Below are 16,984 nucleotides of genomic sequence, written 5' to 3' on the forward strand. Positions count from 1 at the left end.
ATTAAACCCCAATTAAACCCCAATTAAAACCCCAATTAAAACCCCAATTAAAACCCCAATAAAACCCCCAATTTCAACCCAAAATTGCCGCAAATCGCGCTTTTTACAGCCGGAATCCCAACCCCCGCTCCATTAACCCCATCAAATTAAATCCCAACACATCCGGTCGCTTTTTTGGGCTTAAAAGCCCCGATTTTGGGCAAAGTCGCAGTTTCCTCGCCCGGGACTCGAACCCGCGGCCCCGGCTCCCAGCACAGCGCCCCCTATGGGGAGGAGCCCAGCTCTGCCCCACAAGTGCCCCCCCACCCCCCCCCAGCCCCCCAAGCAAAATCAACAACACCGATTTGGGTGGAAACATCCGGGTTTTTATCACAAACAACGGGGCCTGAAGGGACCCAGGCGTCCGGGCCCCACAGATCCCTTCACCCCGGAAGGGACCCAGGTGTCCGGGGGACCCAGGCGTCCGGGCCCCACAGATCCCTCCTCCCCAGAAGGGACCCAGGCATCCGGGCCCCACTCATCCCACCCTGGAAGGGACCCAGGCGTCCGGGCCCCACAGATCCCTCCCCGGAAGGGACCCAGGCGTCCGGGCCCCACAGATCCCTCCCCGGAAGGGACCCAGGCGTCCGGGCCCCACTCATCCCACCCTGGAAGGGACCCAGGCGTCCGGGCCCCATAGATCCCTTCACCCTGGAAGGGACCCAGGCGTCCGTGCCCCACAGATCCCTCCCCGGAAGGGACCCAGGCGTCCGGGCCCCACAGATCGCTCACTGGTCGGTCCCGCTCCGTCCCGGGGGGCGCTGGGAGCCCTTGGGGCGCAGTTGTGGGGCCGGGACCCCCGTGGGGCGCCCCCTGGAGGCGGCGGCGTCCAGAGCCCCGATCAGCCCCACGGCGCGGCGCTGCGGGAAAGGGGTCACGGGGGGACCCAGGAGTGCCCCAGGGACCCAGGAGTGCCCCAGGGACCCAGGAGTTCGGGGAAGGGGATCCAGGAGTTCAGGAGGGACCCAGGCGTTCGGGAGGGACCCAGGAGTGCCCCAAGGGACCCAGGAGTGCCCCAGGAGTCTGGGAGGGACCCAGGAGTGCCCCAGGGACCCAGGAATTTGGGGAGGGACCCAGGAGTTCAGGGGGGACCCAGGAGTGCCCCAGGGACCCAGGCATCCGGGAAGGACCCAGGAGTGCCCCAAGGGACCCAGGAGTTCGGGGAGGGACCCAGGAGTGCCCCAGGGACCCAGGAGTTCGGGGAGGGACCCAGGAGTGCCCCAGGGACCCAGGAGTTCGGGGAGGGACCCAGGAGTGCCCCAGGGACCCAGGAGTTCGGGGAGGGACCCAGGAGTGCCCCAGGGACCCAGGAGTTCGGGACAGACCCAGGCGTTCAGGAGGGACCCAGGAGTTCGGGAGGGACCCAGGAGTGCCCCAAGGGACCCAGGAGTTCGGGGAGGGACCCAGGAGTGCCCCAAGGGACCCAGGAGTGCCCCAAGGGACCCAGGCGTTCGGGAGGGACCCAGGAGTGCCCCAGGGACCCAGGCGTTCGGGAGGGACCCAGGAGTTCGGGGAGGGACCCAGGAGTGCCCCAGGGACCCAGGCGTTCGGGAGGGACCCAGGCGTCCGGGCCCCAACTCACCGCCAGCTCCTCGTTCTCCCGCAGCCGCCGCTGCTGCCCCTTCCAGAGGGGGGCGGGGCGACCGTCTGGGGGAGGGGGGAGGGGTTAGGGGACCCAGGCGTCCGGGGGAAGGGACCCAGGCGTCCGGGGGGGCGGGGACTCACCCACAAAGGACCAATCCGGGAGGTCACGGAGGGGCCCGAAACCCGAGGAGCCCGGGGAGAGGCCGTGTCTGGGGGGGGAGGGGAAAGGGGCGTGGTCACGGAGGGACCCAGGAGTGCCCCAAGGGACCCAGGAGTGCCCCAAGGGACCCAGGAGTACCCCAAGGGACCCAGGAGTTCGGGGAGGGATCCAGGAGTGCCCCAAGGGACCCAGGAGTCCGGGAGGGACCCAGGAGTGCCCCAAGGGACCCAGGAGTGCCCCAAGGGACCCAGGAGTTCGGGGAGGGACCCAGGAGTGCCCCAAGGGACCCAGGAGTGCCCCAGGGGACCCAGGAGTTCGGGAGGGACCCAGGAGTGCCCCAAGGGACCCAGGAGTGCGGGAGGGACCCAGGAGTGCGGGAGGGACCCAGGAGTGCGGGAGGGAACCCAGGAGTGCCCCAAGGACCCAGGAGTGCGGGAGGGACCCAGGAGTTCGGGAGGGACCCAGGAGTGCCCCAAGGGACCCAGGAGTTCAGGGAGGGACCCAGGAGTTCGGGAGGGACCCAGGAGTTCGGGAGGGACCCAGGAGTTCGGGAGGGAACCCGGGAGTGCCCCAAGGACCCAGGAGTGCGGGAGGGACCCAGGAGTGCGGGAGGGACCCAGGAGTGCCCCAAGGACCCAGGGGTTCGGGAGGGACCCAGGAGTGCCCTAAGGGACCCAGGAGTGCCCCAGGGACCCAGGAGTTCGGGGCCCCCCCCCACTCACTCCACTCGCCATTGGCCGATGCGCTGGGGGGGGCGGGGGAGGGGCCGCAGGTTCCGGACGTGACGTTCACCTGGGGGGGCGGGGCATCAGCCCGGGGGGCGTGGTTACGCAGACCACGCCCCCCAAGCAGCGTTCCACCCGCCCCCAATTAATGAACTATTAACCCCGCCCACCCCTAATGAACGGAAACCCCTTTACCCCCCTCCCACCGCATTTTTTGGCGCTTTCCGCCAAAATCCCGCACCCAAAACCCCCAAAAATGCCCCAAAAAGCCCCAAAACCGCGCACCCAGCCGCAGCACCCTCCGCGCCGCCATGGCCGCCGCCGGAAGTGACGAAAGATGTGGTGGCGCCACTTACGCGGCGGGCGGCGCCATTTTGTACGGCGCAACCGCTTCCTCTATTGGGCCGGTTCCCACCGCCCCAGGGCGCAGCCATTTTGTACGGAACGGCCGCTTCCGCCCCCCAACCGGATGCCGCCATTTTGTACGGCACCGACGCTTTCGCTGTCCCCCTGGCGCCGCCATCTCGTACGGCACGGCCGCCGCCATTTTGACGGCGGCCGCGCGGGGCCAAAAATGGGGGAGAATCTGGTGAAAGAAGGGAAATAAGCGACAAAAATCGGCCGCGCGCGACTCTACGTCATCAGGCGAGGGTTTTTTTAGCCAAAATCGCTTTAATTCGCCTCATTTCAGGACTTGTTAATGCTCGTGGATGGGGGCGGGGCCCTCCCGGACGCCTGGGTCCCTTTAAGGCGCGTGGTCACGTGGCCGCCCGGGGTCACCTGGCCCCTCCCGCTTGGCCCCGCGCCTCCCGGGGGCGGAGCCGAGGGGGCTCGGGAGGGGATTGGTCCGTCCGTGCAGCCCGCGGCGGCTCCTGATTGGCTGAGGCCTCCCGGCCGGGCGACGCCATTGGGTGGAGCGGGGGGGACTCGGCCAATGGCGGGGCGGGGGCGGGGCCTTCGTGCTTCACACCCCGAGCGCCATTGGGGGGCTGGGCGGAGGCCGCTCGCTGATTGGTTGCCGGGGGGGGCCCGGGGGAGGCGCGGCCTGGGGGGGGCAATGGGGGGTTCAGGGGGGACCCCAAACCCCACCCCCCCACGTCATCAGCTCCCAGGGACCCCGGGGAGGGACCCAGGAGTTCGGGAGGGACCCAGGAGTGCGGGAGGGACCCAGGAGTGTGGGGAGGGACCCAGGAGTGCCCCAAGGGACCCAGGAGTCCGGGAGGGACCCAGGAGTGCCCCAAGGGACCCAGAAGTCCGGGAGGGACCCAGGAGTGCCCCAAGGGACCCAGGAGTTCGGGAGGGACCCAGGAGTGCCCCAAGGGACCCAGAAGTCCGGGAGGGACCCAGGAGTGCCCCAAGGGACCCAGGAGTCTGGGGAGGGACCCAGGAGTGCCCCAAGGGACCCAGGAGTTCGGGGAGGGACCCAGGAGTGCCCCAGGGACCCAGGAGTTCGGGAGGAACCCAGGAGTGCCCCAAGGGACCCAGGAGTTCTGGAGGGACCCAGGAGTCCGGGGAGGGACCCAGGAGTGCCCCAAGGGACCCAGGAGTTCGGGAGGAACCCAGGAGTGCCCCAAGGGACCCAGGAGTTCGGGGGGGACCCAGGAGTGCCCCAAGGGACCCAGGAGTGCCCCAAGGGACCCAGGAGTTCGGGAGGAACCCAGGAGTGCCCCAAGGGACCCAGGAGTTCTGGAGGGACCCAGGAGTGCCCCAAGGGACCCAGGAGTTCTGGAGGGACCCAGGAGTGCCCCAAGGGACCCAGGAGTGCCCCAAGGGACCCAGGCGTCCGGGAGGGGACCCCCCGCCCCCCCTCACCGTTTTGGGGTCCCCGGGGGGGGAGGGCGGGGGTCGCGCTGCTTTTCCCCTCAAGATGTCGATGACCTGGGGGGGGGGAGGGGAAACAGGGGGGTCCGTGTGTCCCCAAACGTCCCCAAACCCCTCCCCCCCGCACCCCAAAACCTCCGGTGCACCCCGAACCCCCCAGGACCCCCCGAACCCCCACGTTCCCCCACCCCCCATGTCCCCCCCATTCATGGGGTCCACCCCACCCCCCATGTCCCCCCAGTTCTGGGGTCCCCCCCACCCCCTTGACCCCCCCCATCCCCCATGTCCCCCCATCCCCCCCATTCCCTTACCCCCCATTTATGGGGTCCCCCCCATTCCCTTACCCCCCATGTCCCCCCCATTCCCGGGGTCCCCCCATCCCCCACACCCCCCCCATCCCCCTGACCCCCCATGACCCCCACAGACCCCCCCATAGACCCCCACAGACCCCCACTCCCCCCCCGACCCCCATGTCCCCCCCATTTACAGGGTCCCCCCCATCCCCCTGACCCCCCATGTCCCCCCCATTCCCCATGTCCCCCCCATTTACGAGATCCCCCCCATCCCCCTGACCCCCCATAGACCCCCACAGACCCCCCCCATAGACCCCCACAGACCCCCATTACCCCCCATGTCCCCCCTATTCCTGGGGTCTCCCCCATTTATGGGGTCCCCCCCATCCCCATGTCCCCCCCATCCCCATGTCCCCCCCCCCATTACCCTCCATTCCCTTACCCCCCATTCCCCCCCATTTATGGGGTCCCCCCCATCCCCATGTCCCCCATTACCCCCATTCCCTTACCCCCCATTCCCCCCCATTTATGGGGTCCCCCCCATCCCCCATGACCCCCTTTACCCCCCATTACCCCCATGTCCCCCCCATTTCGGGGTCCCCCCCACCCCCATGACCCCCCCCACCCTCCAGACCCCCCCAATTTCGGGTTCCCCCCCCCCCCGTTCACCTGCGCGCTCCCCGCCAGCGCCAGGGGGGTCTCGTTGTGCCCGTTCCGCACCCCCGTGTCCGCCCCGTTGCGCAGGAGCAGCCGCAGCAGCCCCGGCAGCGCCCGCCCCGCCGCGGCGTGGAGCGCGGTGCAGCCCGCGTAGCACTGCGCGTTCACACGGGCGCCGCGCTGGGGGAGCGGGGTGAGCCCACGGAGGCCCACGGAGACCCACGGAGACCCACGGAGACCCGTGGAACCCCGCGGGGCCCCGGGCGCCCGCCAACAGGCAAAGCCACGGACACCCCCACGGGTCCTAAAGACCCCCGGGGTCCTAAAGCCCGCCCAGGGTCCTAAAGCCCGCCCAGGGACCTAAAGCCCGCGCAAAACTGAGCCCCATGGACCCCCCATAGATCCCAATGGACCCCCATGGACCCCCACAGACCCCCATGGACCCCCCATAGACCCCCATGGGTCCCCCATAGACCCCCACGGACCCCCCATAGACCCCCATGGATCCCACTGGACCCCCACAGACCCCCCATAGACCCCCCATAGCCCCCCATAGCCCCCCCATAGACCCCCACGGACCCCCCATAGACCCCCATAGACCCCCCCATAGACCCCATAGCCCACCACAAACCCCCCACAGCCCCCCCATAGCCCCCCAACAGACCCCACAGCCCCCCCATAGCCCCCCATAGACCCCCATAGCCCCCCATAGACCCCATAGCCCCCCATGGACCCCCCATAGCCCCCCACAGACCCCCCATAGACGCCCATAGCCCCCCCATACATCCCCATAGCCCCCCCATAGACCCCATACCCCCCCCATAGCCCCCCCACAGACTCCCATAGACCTCCCATAGACCCCCCATAGTCCCCCATAGACCCCCATAGCCCCCCCATAGCCCCCCCATAGCCCCCCATAGACCCCATAGCCCCCCCATACACCCCCATAGCCCCCCCCATACCCCCCCTAAACCCCCCCACAGCCCCCCAAAACCCCCCCCACCCCCAATCCCCCCCCCACCCCCACCCCCCCCATAACCCCCCACCCCCCCCCCAACCCCCCCAACCCCCCCAAACCCCCCCAACCCCCCCAAACCCCCCCAAACCCCCACCTGGATGAGCAGCTCCGCCATCTCCAGGCTGTTCCTCTCCACCGCATGCAACAGGGGGGAGCGACCGCTCTTAATATCCTGGGGGGGGGGGGGGGGGATGAATTTGGGGGGTTCAGGGCACCCCAAGACCCCCCCCAGACCCCCCAGGACCCCCCAAAACCCCCCCGGACCCCCCCAAACCCACCACAGCGTCCACATCGGCCCCGTGGTCCAACAGCAGCCGAACGCTCTCGGGGGCCCCGGAACCCACGGCCACGTGCAGGGGGGTGAGACCTGGGGTACGGGGGGGGCCCCGTTATTTGGGGGGGTCCCCGGTAATTGGGGGGGTCCCCATGTTATTGGGGGTGCCCCCCTGAGCCATTTGGGGTGTCCCCCCCCAATATTTGGGGTGTCCCCCCTGTTATTTGGGGGGGTCCCCATTATTCGGGGTGTCCCCCCCATTATTGAGGGGGTCCCCACATTATTGGGGGTGCCCCCCTGAGCCATATGGGGTGTCCCCCCCCAATATTTGGGGCATCCCCCCCATTATTGGGGTGTCCCCCCCATTATTTGGGATCCCCCCATTCTTAGGGGTCCCCCCCATTACTTTGGGGCTGCTCCCCCCATTATTTTGGGTCCCCCCCATTATTTAGGGTCCCCCCATTATTTAAGGTGCCCCCCCCATTATTAGGGGTCTCCCCCCATTATTTGGGGTGTCCCCCCCCTCATTATTAGGGGTGTCCCCCCCTTATTTTGGGGCTGCCCCCCCCATTATTAGGGGTGTCCCCCCCTTATTTTGGGGCTGTCCCCCCATTATTGGTTCCCCCCCCCCATTATTTTGGTCTCACCCTCGTAGCCCCGCCCCTTCACCTCCAGGCTCCGCCCCCCCCCCCCCACTTTGGGCCGTTCCCCCGCCCCCCTCAGCCCCATTTCGGGGTCTGCCCCCCCCAGCCCCACTTGGGGGCGTACCCCCTCCCTTCCTGGGGGTGCCCCCCCTCATTTTGGGGGTGTTCCCCCCCCGTTTTTGGGGCTCACCCTCGTAGTTCCGCGCCTGCAGGTCCAGGCCCCGCCCCCCCCGCAGGAGCTCGCGCAGGCAGCGCGGGCTCGCGGCCTCGCACGCCAGGTGAGCGGCGGAACGGCCCAAGCGGTCCGGGGCGGAGGGGGAGGCTCCGTGCGACACCAACAAGCGCACCAAGGCCGGTTGGGACGTGATCACCGCCAAGTGCAAAGGGGTCTATGGGGGGATATATGGGGGTCCCCATGGGTACGCGGTGGCCCCCGTGTGGCCCCTGTGGTCACCCAAATAGAAGCGCCCCCCCCATACCCCCCCACGGGTCCCCAAGTGGTTCGCGCCGCCGGAGCACACGGGGTGCTCAGGGTCCTAAAGACCCGCCCAGGGAGCCCCAGGGTCCTAAAGACCCCCCCAGGGAGCCCCAGGGTCCTAAAGACCCGCCCAGGGAGCCCAATTCGTGTCCCCATGTCCCCCCATGTCCCCCCACACCCCCCACGTCCCCAAGCCGCCCATGTCCCCAGTCCCCCAAGCCCCCAATGTCCCTCCACATCCCCCCATGTCCCCCCACACCCCCCATGTCCCCCAAGCCCCCCCATGTCCCCCTGTGTCCCTAAGCCCCCCATATCCCCCCAAGTCCCCAATGTCCCCCATGTCCCCCCCACACCCTCCATGTCCCCACGTCCCCCTATGTCCCCCCATGTCCCCAAGCCCCCCCCATGTCCCCCCAATGTCCCCTATGTCCCCAAGCCCCCCACATCCCCCAATTCCCCCCACACCCCCCATGTCCCCCCCTTACTCCCCATGTCCCCATTGTCCCCATTGTCCCCAAGCCCCCTATCTCCCCCCACAGCCCCCGTGTCCCCATTGTCCCCCATTGTCCCCAAGCCCCCCACAACCCCCACACCCCCCATGTCCCCCATTGTCCCCATGTCCCCAAGCCCCTCATGTCCCCCATGTCCCCATTGTCCCCATTGTCCCCCATTGTCCCCATTGTCCCCAAAGTCCCCATTGTCCCAATGTCCCCCATTGTCCCCAATGTCCCCCCATGTCCCCCATTGTCCCCATGTCCCCCATTGTCCCCATGGTCCCCATGTCCCCCACTCTCCCCATTGTCCCCATGTCCCCAAGCCCCCCATGTCCCCCATGTCCCCCACTGTCCCCATTGTCCCCAATGTCCCCATTGTCCCCAATGTCCCCATGTCCCCCCGTTGTCCCCATGTCCCCACCTGCCGCATGCGGTTGTAGACGTCCAGGTCCCTCCCCCCCTGCAGGAAAAGCCCCACGAGGCGCCGGGCGACCCCCAGGGCCCCCTGGGCCACCGCGATGTGCAGGGCCCTGGGGACACGGGGACACGGGGGTCACGGGGGTCACACGGGGTCACACGGGGTCACGGGGTCACGGGGGGCTTGGGGATATGGGGGGACATGGGGGGACATGGGGGGACATGGGGGGTGTGGGAGGATATGGGGGGCGTGGGGGGCCTTGGGGACATGGGGGCTTGGGGGACATGGGGGACATGAGGGGACTTGGGGGGATATGGGGGGACATGGGGGCTTGGGGGGTTTGGGGGACATGGGGGACTTGGGGGGACATGGGGGGTGTGGGGGGGACATGGGGGACATGGGGGGTGTGGGGGGACTTGGGGGGACATGGGGGGTGTGGGGGGGACATGGGGGACATGGGGGGTGTGGGGGGACATGGGGGACATGGGGGGTGTGGGGGGACTTGGGGGGACATGGGGGGTGTGGGGGGGACATGGGGGGCTTGGGGGACATTGGGGACATGGGGGGACTTGGGGGGATATGGGGGGACATGGGGACATGGGGGGTGTGGGGGGACATGGGGGACATGGGGGGACATGGGGGGTGTGGGGGGACATGGGGGGACATGGGGGGACATGGGGGGTGTGGGGGGACATGGGGGGACTTGGGGGACATTGGGGACATGGGGGGTGTGGGGGGACATGGGGGATATGGGGGATGTGGGGGGGACATGGGGGGCTTGGGGGACATTGGGGACATGGGGGGTGTGGGGGGACATGGGGGATATGGGGGATGTGGGGGGGACATGGGGGGCTTGGGGGACATTGGGGACATGGGGGGACTTGGGGGGATATGGGGGGACATGGGGACATGGGGGGTGTGGGGGGACATGGGGGACATGGGGGGACATGGGGGGTGTGGGGGGACATGGGGGACATGGGGGGACATGGGGGGTGTGGGGGGACATGGGGGGACATGGGGGGACATGGGGGGTGTGGGGGGACATGGGGGGACATGGGGGGCTTGGGGACACAGGAGGACAATGGGGGGACATGGGGGGACATGGGGGACAAGGGGGGGACATGGGGGGCTTGGGGGGGGTCACATGAGGTCACAGGGGTCGGGGGGGACCCGGGGTTCGGGGGAGGGACCCGGGGAGCAGGAATCGCCCCTCCCCCCAGCTCTTCCGGGAAAGGGGCGGGGCCTGGCGGTGACGTCAAGCGAGGGGGCGGGGCCGGGGATTCCCCGCGCGGGGAGGGCGGGGGGGGGGGGAAGAGAGGGGACCCCAAAAGGGGGGTTCGGGGGGGGTTGCGCTCATTGGGGGGGCTGGGGGGATTCCCCGGGGGGTCCCGGGGGGGGTCCCATTGGGGGGGGTCCTTGGGGGTCCCATTTTGGGGGTCCCATGGGGGGTCCCATATTTGGGGGTCCTATGGGGGTTTCCCTGGGGGGTCCTATGTTTGGGGGCCCCATGGGGGGGTCCCATAGGGGTCCCATGGGGGGGTTCCCATACTTGGGGGTCCCATCGGGGGGTCCCATATGGGTCCCATACTTGGGGGTCCCATGGGGGGAACCTGGGGGGTTCCCATGAGGGGTATCCTGGGGGGTCCCTTGGGGGGTCCCATATTTAGGGGTCCTGGGGGGTCCCATTGTGGGGGTCCCATTGTGGGGGTCCCTGGGGGTTCCCATGGGGGGGGTCCCATTATGGGGGTCCCATGGGGGGGGTCCTGGGGGTCCCATTGTGGGGGATCCTGGGGGGTCCCATATTTGGGGGTCTTGGGGGGTCCCATAGGGGTTCCATTGTGGGGGTCCTATGGGGGATTCCCTGGGGGTTCCCTTGGGGGGTTCCCTGGGGGGGTCCCATGGGGGGGTTCCCATACTTGGGGGTCCCGGGGGGGGGTCCCATTATGGGGGTCCCATGGGGGGGGTCCTGGGGGTCCCATTGTGGGGGTCCCAGGGGGGGTCCCATAGGGGTCCCATGGGGGATTCCCTGGGGGTCCCTTGGGGGGGTCCCATGGGGGGGTCCCATACTTGGGGGTCTCATGGGGGGGGATTCTGGGGGTTCCCTTGGGGGGTTCCCTTGGGGGGTTCCCTTGGGGTCCCATTTTGGGGGTCCCGGGGGGGTCCCATGGGGGGGTTCCCATTGTGGGGGATCCTGGGGGGTCCCATGGGGGGTCCCATATTTGGGGGTCCTGGGGGGTCCCATTGTGGGGGTCCCATGGGGGGATCCCATACTTTGGGGTCCCGGGGGGGGTCCCATGGGGGGGTCCCATGGGGGGGTCCCAGGGGGGGTCCCATGGTGGGGGGGTCCCATTGTGGGGGTGCAGGGGGGTCCCATAGGGGTCTCATTGTGGGGGTCCTATGGGGGGATCCCATACTTGGGGGTCCCAGGGGGGGTCCCGGGGGGGGTCCCATTGTGGGGGTCCCATGGGGGATTCCCTGGGGGTTCCCTTGGGGATTCCCATGGGGGTTCCCTGGGGGTCCCTTGGGGATTCCCTGGGGGTCCCTTGGGGGGTTCCAATGGGGTTCCCATGGGGGGCTCCCATACTTGGGGGTCCCGGGGGGGTCCCAGGGGGGGTCCCGGGGGGGGGTCCCATTTTGGGGGGGGGGGGGGGTCCCCACTCACGTGTCCCCGTCCTCGTCCGCCCGGGTCGCGGCCGCGATGGCCGCAGCCAATGGGGGGGCTGGGGGGCCCAGGGGGGGCGGGGCCGGCAGCGCCAGGACCCCCGGGGGGGCCCCCAGCGCCCCTCCCCCCCCCAGCAGCGGCAGCGCCCCCTGCAGGGCTGGGGGGGGCAGGGGGGTCAATGGGGGGGGGGGGACCCCAAAACCAGACCCCCCCCATCAAACCCCCCAGGGTGGGACCCGGGGGGACCCAGGTAATGGGGGGGGGTGTCAGATAATGGGGGGGGGTCTCAGATCATGGGGGGGTCCCAGAGATAACGGGGGGGGGTCCCAGATCATTGGGGGGGGTCCCATATAATGGGGGGAGGGGGGGTCAGATAATGGGGGGGGTCCCAAAGATAATGGGGGAGGGGTCCCAGATAATGGGGGAGGGGGTCCCACATAATGAGGGGGGGTCAGAGATCATTGGGGGGGGTCCCATATAATGGGGGGGGGGTCCCAGAGATAATGGGGGGGGTCCCAGATCTTTGGGTGGGGTCCCAGATCATTGGGGGGGTCCCATATAATTAGGGGGGGTCCCATATAATTAGGGGGGGTCCCAGATAATGGGGTGGGGGGGGGGTCAGATAATGGGGGGGGTCCCAAATAATTGAGGGGGGGTCCCAGATAATTGGGGGGGGGTCCCAGATAATGGGGTGGGGGGGGTCCCAGATCATTGGGGGGGGGTCCCATATAATGGGGGGGGTCCCAGATAAGGGGGTGGGGGGGGTCAGATAATGGGGGGGTCCCAAATAATTGGGGGGGGGTCCTCACCTGTGAAGAAGGCGCCGGGTGGGGGTTGGGCTGCGAATCCGAGGCCGGGGGGGTGCGGGGGGGGGGGGGAGGGGGAGGGGCGGCTCGCGGCGCTTTGCCCGGGGGGGGGGGAGGGGTGGGGGGAGGGGTGGGGGTCCCCCCCATCCCCCCCCCCCCCCGGGTCACCGAGCGGCGCTTCCGGAGCGGCAGCGACGCCTCGGGGGGGGGGAGGGGACCCTGGGGGGGGAGGGGTCCTGTGGTGGGGGGGAGGGGTCCCGGAGGGGCCCCGCGTCGGGTCCGCAAATCAACGGGCAGCTCCTCAGCCATTGGGGGGGCCCGGACGCCTGGGTCCCCCCCCCGAACTCCTGGGTCCCCCCCCGAACTCCTGGGTCCCTCCCCGAACTCCTGGGTCCCTCCGGGACTCCTGGGTCCCCTCCCGGACTCCTGGGTCCCTCCCGGATTCCTGGGTCCTCCCGAACTCCTGGGTCCCCTCCCGGACTCCTGGGTCCCTCCCGAACTCCTGGGTCCCCTCCCCGAACTCCTGGGTCCCTCCTGAACTCCTGGGTCCCTCCCCGAACTCCTGGGTCCCTCCCGGACTCCTGGGTCCCCTCCCGAACTCCTGGGTCCCCTCCCCGAACTCCTGGGTCCCTCCTGAACCCCTGGGTCCCCCCCCGGATTCCTGGGTCCCCCCCCGAACTCCTGGGTCCCTCCGGGACTCCTGGGTCCCTCCCCGAACTCCTGGGTCCCCTCCCCGAACTCCTGGGTCCCCTCCCGAACTCCTGGGTCCCCCCCCCCCGAACTCCTGGGTCCCCCCCCCGATCTCCTGGGTCCCTCCGGGACTCCTGGGTCCCCTCCCGGACGCCTGGGTCCCTCCGAGGAGCGGAAGCGACCCCGGGACTTCCCCGCCGGCAGCTCCGGGACTTTCGGGGCTGCCCCGCCCCCTCCCCCCCCTTTGGCCCCGCCCCGGGGTCCCCGCGGAAAGGGGGGGGCGGGGTGGGGGATTCCCCGCCAGCGGCCCCGCCCCCTGGGAGGGGACCCAGGCGTCCGGGAGGGGACCCAGGCGTCCGGGAGGGGACCCAGGCGTCCGGGGGCTGCACCGCCCCCTGGCGGATGGGCGGGGATTCGGGGAGGGGGGCGGGACCCGGAGCTGTGGCCACGCCCCCCCGCCCCGGAATGGAGGCTTTGGGGGGCGGGGTCGGGCTGGTTTAGGTTGGTTAAGCCGGGTTAAGCCTGGTTTAGCTGGGTTAGGTTGGTTAAGCTGGGTTTAACGGGGTTAGGTTGGTTAAGCCGGGTTTAGCTGGGTTAGGCTGGTTTAGGTTGGTTAAACCCAGTTAAGCCAGGTTTAGGTTGGTTAAGCCGGGTTTAGCTGGGTTAGGCTGATTTAGGTTGGTTAAGCTGGGTTTAGCAGGTTTAGGTTGGTTAAGCCGGGTTTAGCTGGGTTAGACTGGTTTGGGTTGGTTAAGCCGGGTTTAGCAGGTTTAGGTTGGTTAAGCCGGGCTTAACAGGGTTAGACTAGTTTAGGTTGGTTAAGCCGGGTTTAACGGGGTTAGGTTGGTTAAGCCAGGTTTAGCTGGGTTAGGCTGGCTTGGGTTGGCTAAGCTGGGTTTAGCAGGTTCAAGTTGGTTAAGCCAGGTCTAGCAGGGTTAGGCTGGGTTAGGTTGGTTAAGCCAGGTTTAGCTGGGTTAGGATGGTTTAGGTTGGTTAAACCCGGTTAAGCCAGGTTTAGGTTGGTTAAGGAGGGTTTAACAGGGTCAGGCTGGTTTAGGTTGGTTAAACCCAGTTAAGCCAGGTTTAGATTGGTTAAGCCGGGTTTAGCTGGGTTAGGCTGATTTAGGTTGGTTAAGCTGGGTTTAGCAGGTTTAGGTTGGTTAAGCCGGGTTTAGCTGGGTTAGACTGGTTTAGGTTGGTTAAGCTGGGTTTAACAGGTTTAGGTTGGTTAAGCTGGGTTTAGCTGGGTTAGGCTGGGTTAGGTTGGTTAAGCTGGGTTTAGCTGGGTTAGGCTGGTTTAGGTTGGTTAAGCCGGGTTTAGCTGGGTTAGGCTGGTTTGGGTTGGTTAAGCCGGGTTTAGCAGGTTTAGGTTGGTTAAGCCGGGTTTGACAGGGTTAGGCTGGTTTAGGTTGGTTAAGCCGGGTTTAGCACGGTTAGGTTGGTGTAACCAGGTTTAGGTGGGTTAGGCTGGTTTGGGTTGGTTAAGCTGGGTTTAACGGGGTTAGGTTGGTTTAGGTTGGTTAAGCCAGGTTTAGGTTGGTTAAGCCGGGTTTAGGTGGGTTAGGTTGGTTTAGCTGGGTTAGGCCGGTTTGGGTTGGTTAAGCCGGGTTTTGGCGTCTGGGGGGGGACCCAGGCGTCCGGGCCCCACAACCCCCCCATTAGGGGACCCAGGAGTCCGGGAGGACCCAGGAGTCCGGGAGGGACCCAGGAGTGCCCCAGGGGACCCAGGAGTTCAGGAGGGACCCAGGAGTGCCCCAAGGGACCCAGGAGTTCGGGAGGGACCCAGGAGTGCCCCACGGGACCCAGGAGTTCGGGAGGGACCCAGGAGTTCCGGAGGAACCCAGGAGTGCCCCAAGGGACCCAGGCGTCCGGGAGGGGACCCAAGCATCCGATCCCCACAACCCCCCCATTAGGGGACCCAGGCGTCCGGGAAAGAACCCAGGAGTCCGGGGGGGGGACCCAGGCGTCCGGGCCCCGCCCCCCCAGGTGTTCACACAAAGGTGCGGCCCCCCCCCCCCTTCCCCCCCTCCCTTTTCCCCTCCCCCCCCCCCCCGCCCCTCCCCCCATTCCCAATGGCCCCGTGGCTCCTTCTGCTGCTCCTGCTGCTCCTGGGGGGGGTCCCGGCCCCCCCCGCCCCCCAAAACGCCCCCCAACCCCCCCCTCGGGGGGGGGCCCGTCAACCCCCCCCAAATTCGGGGGGTCCCGCGTCCCCCTCTTGGACTCAAGGTGAGAATGGGGGGGGGGGGGGGGAATTTTGGGGGGGTTTGGGGGTTATGGGGGTTATGGGGGGTGGGGGGGGTATTTTGGGGACCCCCCCTCCCCTGACCTTTGCCCTCCCCTCCCCCCCATCCAGGCTCGTGCCGCCCGCCCCCCCGGAGCCGCCGCCGCTGCCGCCCCCGCGGAGCCACCAGGGGGCTCTCGCTGCCCATATAGGGACCCCCACGTGACCCCCCCCACGTGATCCCCGAGAGCCCCCCCCCCCACGTGACCCCTGTGACCCCCCCCCCCATTCCCCCCAATTACCCCGCCGTGACCCCCAATGACCCCCTTCATGACCCCCCCCATTGCCCCCAATTACCCCCTGCGACCCCCCCATGACCCCCAATTGCCCCCCATGACCCCCCCATGACCCCCAATGACCCCCCATGACCCCCCCCATTGCCCCCAATTACCCCCCCGTGACCCCCCCATGACCCCCAATTGCCCCCCATGACCCCCCCCATGACCCCCAATGATCCCCCATGACCCCCAATTGCCCCCATGACCCCCCCATGACCCCCAATTGCCCCCATGACCCCCCCGTGACCCCCACTTACCCCCACGTGACCTCCCCATGACCCCATGTGACCCCCCCCATGAGCCCCCATTGTCCCCAATTACCCCCCCGTGACCCCCCCGCATGACCCCCACCCCCCTTTGACCCCCCGTGACCCCAATAAACCCCGAGCAAAGCGCGGGGGTCGCTCTGCGCATGCGCCACCCGTGGTGGTGGGAGGCGGAGGGGGGAGGAGGAGGAGGGAGGAATGTGGGCGGGGCTGTGGGCGTGGCCACCATCGCCATGACAACCGAGGCGCGGGCCGCCATTGGCCGGCGCTGCGTCACGTGGCCGGAAGCGGCGGGAGCGGCGGAGCGCAGGTCGGGGACGGATTTGGGGGGGGAAAGCGCGAGGTTTGGGGTCCCCAGGGTCCCCTCCCCCCCCCAGTGACCTCAAGTGACCCCCAGAGCCCCCCCGAGCCCCCAAGTGACCACCAGAGCCCCCCAGGAACCCCCAGGGACCCCCAGAGCCCCCCAGGGACCCCCAGGGTCCTAAAGCCCGCCCAGGGACCCCGAGTCGCGTCCCCATTGTCCCCCAGTGTCCCCCATTATCCCCCATTGTCCCCATATCCCCATTGCCCACATTGTCCCCGTGTCCCCCCAGGTCCCCCCAGGTCCCCATTGTCCCCCCATAGACACCCATAGCCCCCCATTATCCCCCATGTCCCCCCATGTCACCCCCATAGTCTCCCATGTCCCCCCTGTCCCCCCATGTCCCCATTGTCCCCCCATGTCCCCCATGTCCCCCATGTCCCCCCATGTCCCCCCATGTCCCCATTGTCCCCCCATAGCTCCCCATAGCCTCCCATTATCCCCCATGTCCCCCATAGCCCCCCATGTCCCCCATAGTCCCCCATTATCCCCCATGTCCTCCCATGTCCCCCCCAAGGTCCCCCATGTCCCCATTGTCCCCCCATGCCCCCCATAGCTCCCCATAGCCTCCCATTATCCCCCATGTCCCCCCATAGCTCCCCATGTCCCCCCCATTGTCCCCATGCCCCCCATGTCCCCTCATGTCCCCATTGTCCCCCCATGTTCCCCAGGTCCCCCCATGTCCTCCCATAGCCCCCCATGTCCCCCAGGTCCCCATTGTCCCCCCACTGTCCCCATGTCCCCCCATGTCCCCCATAGACCCCCATAGCCCCCCATTATCCCCATGTCCCCCCATGTCCCCCCATGTCCCCCCATGTCCCCATTGTCCCCCCATGTCCCCCCATGTCCCCCATGTCCCCCCATTATCCCCCATGTCCCCATTGCTCAAAACAGGGGGGTCCCCAGTGTCCCCAGTTTGTGTCCCCATTGTCCCCAGTTCCCCACTGTCCCCATGTCCCCCCATGTCCCCCCATGTCCCCCAGGTCCCCATTGTCCCCATGTCCCCTCATTGTCCCCCCATGTCCCCCCTGTCCC

The 16,984-nt window shown here is 68.2% G+C and overlaps 2 protein-coding genes across 2 annotated transcripts; both read right to left on the reverse strand.

The window, feature by feature from the left end:
* Positions 1-343: 343 nt before the first annotated feature.
* On the reverse strand, positions 344-2,834 carry LOC139826820 (large ribosomal subunit protein mL52-like). Its single transcript, XM_071803230.1, has 5 exons — positions 2,794-2,834; positions 2,506-2,575; positions 1,765-1,832; positions 1,622-1,686; positions 344-899 (listed from the first exon to the last, which is right to left on the reverse strand). The coding sequence occupies exons 1-5, from the start codon at positions 2,819-2,821 to the stop codon at positions 768-770; spliced, it is 363 nt and encodes a 120-aa protein (XP_071659331.1). The 5' UTR covers positions 2,822-2,834; the 3' UTR covers positions 344-767.
* A 326-nt stretch (positions 2,835-3,160) lies between these two features.
* Positions 3,161-15,847, reverse strand: LOC139826822 (B-cell lymphoma 3 protein-like). Its single transcript, XM_071803232.1, has 10 exons — positions 15,695-15,847; positions 12,077-12,347; positions 11,268-11,424; positions 8,609-8,717; positions 7,406-7,604; positions 6,576-6,664; positions 6,392-6,469; positions 5,292-5,459; positions 4,321-4,386; positions 3,161-3,553 (listed from the first exon to the last, which is right to left on the reverse strand). Exons 1-10 carry the CDS (start codon positions 15,845-15,847, stop codon positions 3,473-3,475), a joined length of 1,371 nt encoding a protein of 456 aa, XP_071659333.1. The 3' UTR covers positions 3,161-3,472.
* Between the last annotated feature and the right edge of the window lie 1,137 nt (positions 15,848-16,984).

The sequence above is a fragment of the Patagioenas fasciata genome, unplaced genomic scaffold (assembly GCF_037038585.1).
Source record: "Patagioenas fasciata isolate bPatFas1 unplaced genomic scaffold, bPatFas1.hap1 Unplaced_260, whole genome shotgun sequence".
NCBI classification, from domain to species: Eukaryota; Metazoa; Chordata; class Aves; order Columbiformes; family Columbidae; genus Patagioenas; species Patagioenas fasciata.